Source organism: Acanthisitta chloris, unplaced genomic scaffold, assembly GCF_000695815.1.
Source record: "Acanthisitta chloris isolate BGI_N310 unplaced genomic scaffold, ASM69581v1 scaffold18350, whole genome shotgun sequence".
NCBI lineage: Eukaryota > Metazoa > Chordata > Aves > Passeriformes > Acanthisittidae > Acanthisitta > Acanthisitta chloris.
Window position 1 is genome coordinate 24,028 of NW_008651296.1, and position 6,319 is coordinate 30,346.

At 41.9% G+C, this 6,319-nt stretch overlaps 1 protein-coding gene across 1 annotated transcript in view; it reads left to right on the plus strand.

The window, feature by feature from the left end:
• The first annotated feature begins 1,353 nt into the window (after window positions 1-1,353).
• Window positions 1,354-6,319, plus strand: part of PDE6B (phosphodiesterase 6B, cGMP-specific, rod, beta) — a 21,893-nt gene continuing 16,927 nt past the window's right edge. Inside the window, exons 1-3 of the mRNA XM_009072728.1 lie at window positions 1,354-1,909; window positions 4,241-4,393; window positions 4,745-4,834. Of these exons, the coding sequence (XP_009070976.1) occupies window positions 1,499-1,909; window positions 4,241-4,393; window positions 4,745-4,834 (654 nt within the window). The 5' untranslated portion in view covers window positions 1,354-1,498. The remainder of the gene's footprint in view (window positions 1,910-4,240; window positions 4,394-4,744; window positions 4,835-6,319) is intronic.

The window sequence follows — 6,319 nt, forward strand, 5'->3', positions numbered from 1 at the left end:
CAGATGTTTGAAAGATAAAATTCTCATTGTCAGTAAGTCCTGTGCTTGGGACAGTCCTGCTTGTGGCTCACAAAAAGGCACAATCCACACCCATTTATCTACCCCCATTCTGGAACAGACCCCCACCATGCCCTGAGTAGGTCCTTGTCCCTCTATTAGAACATGGTTGTTGGAGGTAGTGTATGCTGCCCTGGCACACATCACGTCCTCCAAATCTTCTTGAGCAATAATTCTGTTTTATTATCCTGACTATGAGAGTTGACAGAATAAGCCACCCTCCTTCCAGGCACCCACATTTACATTTGGGCTGGTTTTCACCACTCCTGGAAGTAGTGGCAATGCTCACAGAGCTGGGCAGCCAGGACCCTTGTCCCTGAGTAGCTGAGCCCTTTTCCAGCAATGTGGTGGATGGGACTTGATCTTGTTCCCCAGTAATGAAAACTCTTGTGCATTGCTTAATTCCTCTGAAGTGTATTGACCTCTGTGGCATTTTGCCTCCCAGCATCACACTGGGAGGCAAAAGGAATGCACAGCATGGTGGCTTCATTGATGTGAAACAACTACTGTTCCTCACAGCCATATTTTACACCCTTTCTCCGCTGGTCATGTTGAGAGAAATTTTTCTACCTTCCTGGTTTGCTTCGTTTTTGTTTGGCTGGGCTTTTTTGGTGTTTGCTTGTTTCATCTGCAAGGGCTTCCTGTGTTTCCTGAGAATCTTTCAATCCAGCATCCCCAGCCAGAAATTCTCCAGAATCCTTCCTAAAGGGATGCCACTAAGATGCATATTTTCCCTTCCTCATTTTTACTAGCAAGAGGAAAAGGCCATACACCTTGCAAATCTAGTTCAAATCCTGTACTAAATCATTCAGGATTGATGTGCCTGTTAGAGAACAAACCTTACAGGAGCAGCCAAAGAGTCATGCAATAGTACAGAGTTCTGAAAGAGCAGCATTACCTCACTATTTGTGTTCTGCTCATTGTGCTCTTCTGTGAAGGATGTGCTTTCTACTACTGCTGGAAGCTGGGAGAGCAGAAATAATAAGATGCTCACCTTGTTAGCCAAGGATTAGGTCCAAGCAGTATATATTTAATTAGACTTTAAAGAGCTTATTTCAATGTTAGGAGATGCAGTTCTTCCCTGTTGCTGCCTCAATATAATTGTTTCAGTAAGAGTTCTGCTTGATAATAGAAAGGAGTGTTTTCAGATATTGCAAGTACTCAGTTTTTGTTTGCAGTTAGATTACGAAGAAAGTTGACCTAAAGCTCTTGTAGAGGTCATCTAATCTCTTTGGTTGAGAAGATCTGTCCTCCTGCAGATTCACCTTTGGGACTATAAAGGAATACATCTTCCTGATGACAAGCTCTCTTTGCAGTCTTGGTCATTCTAGAAGCAGCATCTTGTATAACAAAACTTAGGAACTACATGAGAAATTAGAGTGGTGCTTGCACAGACCACACCTTTGGAATACTAGCTACCACAGGATCCAGGGCATTCACAATGAGCATTAGTGAAGATGACGTGGAGAAGTTTCTTGACAGCAATCCTGCTTTTGCCAAGCAGTATTTTGAGAAGAAACTAAGAACAGAGTCCTGGGATACCAATGAGAGTGAAATACTTTTTGAGTTAATCCAGGACATGCAAGAAAGCATCAACATGGAGAAAGTTGTTTTCAAGACCTTGAGAAGAATCAGGTCCCTTATTCATGCTGACCGCTGTAGTCTGTTCATGTACAGACAGAGAAATGGTACACCTGAACTGGCAACAAGGCTTTTCAACATCCAAGATGCAAGTACTCTGGAGGAATGCCTGGTCTCCCCAGACTGTGAGATTGTCTATCCTTTGGACATAGGCATTGTGGGCTATGTTGCACAGACCAAGAAAACCATGAACGTCAAGGATGTCAATGAGGTATGTTTGCCATTTATTCATTCATGTGATAGGAGAGAGGCTCACATGCTTACTAGTACAAAGGGGTCAAGAGGTAGCAGCACATTTCGGTAGTTGGTCAAAAGCTCTTGTAGTGTAATAGCTGTGTAGTGGAAGCAAAAGCACCAGTAGCAAGTCTGCGAGGTGCTTCCAATTTTATTTACAGAGTGAGGTGAAGCTAAGCACATTAATTACGCTAGGTCTTACCGCTTGCAGACAAGCGCACCATCACATCTTGCTTGTTTGATTAAAAAAAAAATATTTTAAAATCACATCTGGTCCACCAGAGGAGAGTGAGGAAATCAGATCTACACTGAACACACATGGAATTTTTCCACACAAATTTATATTCCATAAGTGGCAAAGAGAGAGAAATCCTTTACAGTAAGTCCAGAAAAGATTTTCCAACACACACGAAAGAGCAACATTTAAAAATGCTGTCTAATGAAGCTACAGAGAAGGGCATTTAGACATGCTTTTATGAACCAGAGGGAGTGGATCTCAGAGCAGGTGTGTTAACTGCAACCTGTGTAAAGTTGGTGTTCATTGGAAGCAGCAAGAGACAAACTTTCACCAAAACAAACCCCTTTCTGCAAACACTACAAACTGCAACATCAGGAGGGAGCTGAGGAATTTGAATGCTTTCTTTTTGTGCCTTCCTGACAATATTTACTGCCCATACTTCTGGATTCCTGTAAACCTGAATGGCAGCAATAACAATCTGCTTGTTCTAATCATAGGTATAAACTTAAAATCCATGTGACCCAAATATGGCTTTTGGGATTATTCCATCTATTGTTTGCTCGTTACAAGGACACCATCTGTTTATCCATTTATTTGTTGCTCAGTACAAGCATATCCAAACCGTTTAGAGAAGCTGTCCTTGTTTTCCACAGAACATACTAAGACACTGATTCAGTTTTGCAACCATTTTTTTGGGGTGGGGGTTGCTGGTATTGAGGAAGCATGAGAATGTGACAAACTTTTTAAAGCTACTTGGTTTCAGATGTTTCTCAAAATATGCAGGAGGATTTCAGTGCTGTGAGCCAAGTGCTGCTCTCCAACTCCAGTGCATTTGGGCACTGCCAGAAGAAATTCCTTTGAAAGAGCCCAGAAATTAAATGTTTGATCTACTCCATTTGGCAGTAGAGGCCAGCAGTGGGGAAGGTATGGGGAGAAGGTGCACTAGAGAGGGCTTTTACTTTCTGGTGCAACTTTCTGAATATGATCAGAGTTGTAGGGCTTTTGCTAGCCCAAATAGAAGGACTGACAAGTTAATTTCTGGACTGACAAGAACTGACAAGTTATTCAGCTGTGCAGGGAGAAGATCTTGGGTCAGAAAGATGATCTTTGCACTCCTTATTGACAGGTGATGATGGTGTCAATAAGACCCTCTGCAGGTGAAGTGATGGGCTATCTGCCTTCTCCACACTATCCTTTCTCTGCTCTGTTTTCTTTTGGGATCAGGCGAAAAGTAATATTCATATAAGGAACAACTGAACAATTTCTTTTTGTGCTGCCCCTACAGCATGACCTAGCACTCTACCAGTGGTTTGAATGGCAGTGGTGACCCCCTAGACAGCCCAGTTTATAGCAGCGTTGTCTGCAAGCACTGCCAAAATGCTCATGGGGCAGCAGGGGCTGACATTGTCAGGGGCAGGGGGAAAGTGCCGAGAAACACACACTACTGGTGCCAACTGCGTTCTCTATTGGGATACCTTCCCTACCATCTACCATCCCATGCACAAAGGGCCATCAATGTGTGAGGGAATGTCTGGGAGAACATTTTCAAGAGAAACAAGGGATAGCTTCATGGATGCTGCAAGTCAACAACAGCTTCAGGGTCCAGGCAAAAGAAGAAGAAATACGAGGATGAGTGAACTTCCCAGTGACTTTACTGGTTTATACACTGTGACTATGCAGTACTACATGGTATCTGGCTGTACCCACTTCACAGTGCTAATAAGAAGTCAGAGGATGGGATGGAGGAGGTACCGTGATTATCAAGAACCTGAGAATGACCAATGGAGACCCTCCTTCTGACAGTTTGACATGTTAAAGCTTATGATTTGCAAGATATCCACAAAAAGTTAAAGGTGCACATGTTGCAGCCAGAAGTCACAGCTTCTTCTCTCAATACTAGCTTTATCACCTGTGCATTGTCCAATTTTCTGCTAATTAATTTCTCATTCTCAGTAATTTTTAAACAAAATTTCCTTTAAGCAACTTAGTTTGAGAGGATGTACTTTAACTTGGTTTTAAGACTACAGACATTGTTTTAACTGCTTAATTTGCAAATTCTCGATTAAACAGTGTGCCCAGTTCAGTTCATTTGTTGATGAGCTCACCGACTACACTACAAAGAACATTCTTGCTACACCCATCTTGAATGGCAAAGATTTGGTTGCTGTCATTGTGGCCATTAACAAGCTCAATGGACCATACTTCACCAGCTCTGATGAAACAGTAAGTGATCAGTAGCTGTGTTTCTATCAAAGAGTTGTTACTTTTGTTGTGTCACACAGATTCTTTTACTCTAGGGATATCTCCTTTAGTGAAGCTCCACTGGTGTGAGGTTCCCTAAAGGGGAGTCAGCCTCTAAGCCTCAGAGGCTTACAATGAGGATGCTTATCTCATAAATCTTTCAGGAAAGTTACAGTGGGATAAGCCTCATCTCATGCCAGTGCAAAGCAAAGCATTTATCCAGGGAAATTGCCATGATGCTGCTAAAGGGGTGTTATGAAATACAGTATAATATGACAAGTATACATGAGGTTGCTACTGCATTCAACTTGATCTCATAATTTGCCTTTTCAGCTTTTTCTGAAGTACCTGAATTTTGCATCCTTGAACTTGAAAATTTATCACTTGAGTTATCTTCACAATTGTGAGACTCGAAGAGGCCAGGTAAGAGTGAAAATGCAGATTGAGCTATATCTCAAAATCAAATGAATGCATTCTTCTGATTTCAAAGGCATAGCCGATCTGCTTCAGAGATCTGTGCCTGAAGTGCAGAAATAAAAAGGTGCCCTCATCTCCTTTCAGATAGTGCTCCTTCCCCAAAGTCCTTCATTACTCTTACTTTCTGCTGTTACTGGCAAAACTGTGGACCTGATGCAGTGGCATCAATTAACTGACCTGCTTTTGTTGACCTGGGACTATGAAGCACTCGGGTCATCTAACTCTTTCAGCCAGCAGCACCAAAAGGTTTCTTGTAACACCTAAGGATGTGGTAATTTTTCCTTAGCTGCTTATTAAAAAGTGTTACTGAATTTCTTCTGAGATCCAATGAAGTGGTTGCCATATGTCTGTTGTATTGGCTTCCCTCAGTAGAAATGAACACAGATGAAGGTTGGGACTATGAAGCACTCGGGTCATCTAACTCTTTCAGCCAGCAGCACCAAAAGGTTTCTTGTAACACCTAAGGATGTGGTAATTTTTCCTTAGCTGCTTATTAAAAAGTGTTACTGAATTTCTTCTGAGATCCAATGAAGTGGTTGCCATATGTCTGTTGTATTGGCTTCCCTCAGTAGAAATGAACACAGATGAAGGTTCTATTCTGAATTTAAACAGTTCAGCCACCATTCTGTTCCATGACTTAGGTTAAAATAGGACCCTCAAACTTATTGGGATGGATATGGATCCATGCAATCACTTTCTGCAGCAGGCAATCAGCTGTCACTGAAGAGGACATGTTCTTCATGGCAGCCATGGCCTGTTCTCCAGTGGCAGTTCCATGGGGAATAAATGCCTATCTCAGCAAAATGAATACAGAATGCAAGTTTATTTTGAAGCTTTGGGACAGCACTTACACTTACTGTTTAATTCTCTTATATGTTTTGCCTAATTTTTTCAGTTATCAAAAATGTGAATGCTGGTCAGGTGATGCATCAGTCAGCTAAAGCAGAGATAACAAAGGTTAATTCCTATTGAAGGCTTAGTAGTAGGACTAGGAAAGGTAAGAAAGGAGCTGGAAGATAAAGTGGTGACCCATGAATTAGAAGGCCTAATGTCTCCCAGAGGGTGCTATGGTTTGGGACTGAATCCAGGAGTCCTGCATCAGCAGGTCCCACAGAAAGGGAGGAAAGTGAGAATGAGATGCAGGACACACTGCTGTAGTTTTACCAATAGTGTCAGACCTTTGGCTATCTAGATCTTATGGTCTATGTGACAGTTAATATGGCTCATTGTGTTAGGATTAAAAGTACTGAAGTGCAGAGTGAGCAAATGACATTCTCAAAGGTGGTTTAGGATTTTAATATTGCAAATCCCATCTGCAAAGACTGGGAAATACTGTGTGTAAAATGACTTGTGTAAAGACAGTTCAGTCTGCTAGTGCTCAGGTGCTGTGTGTGAGTCTTATTAGAAGACCATGTAGTACATTTTGCCTAA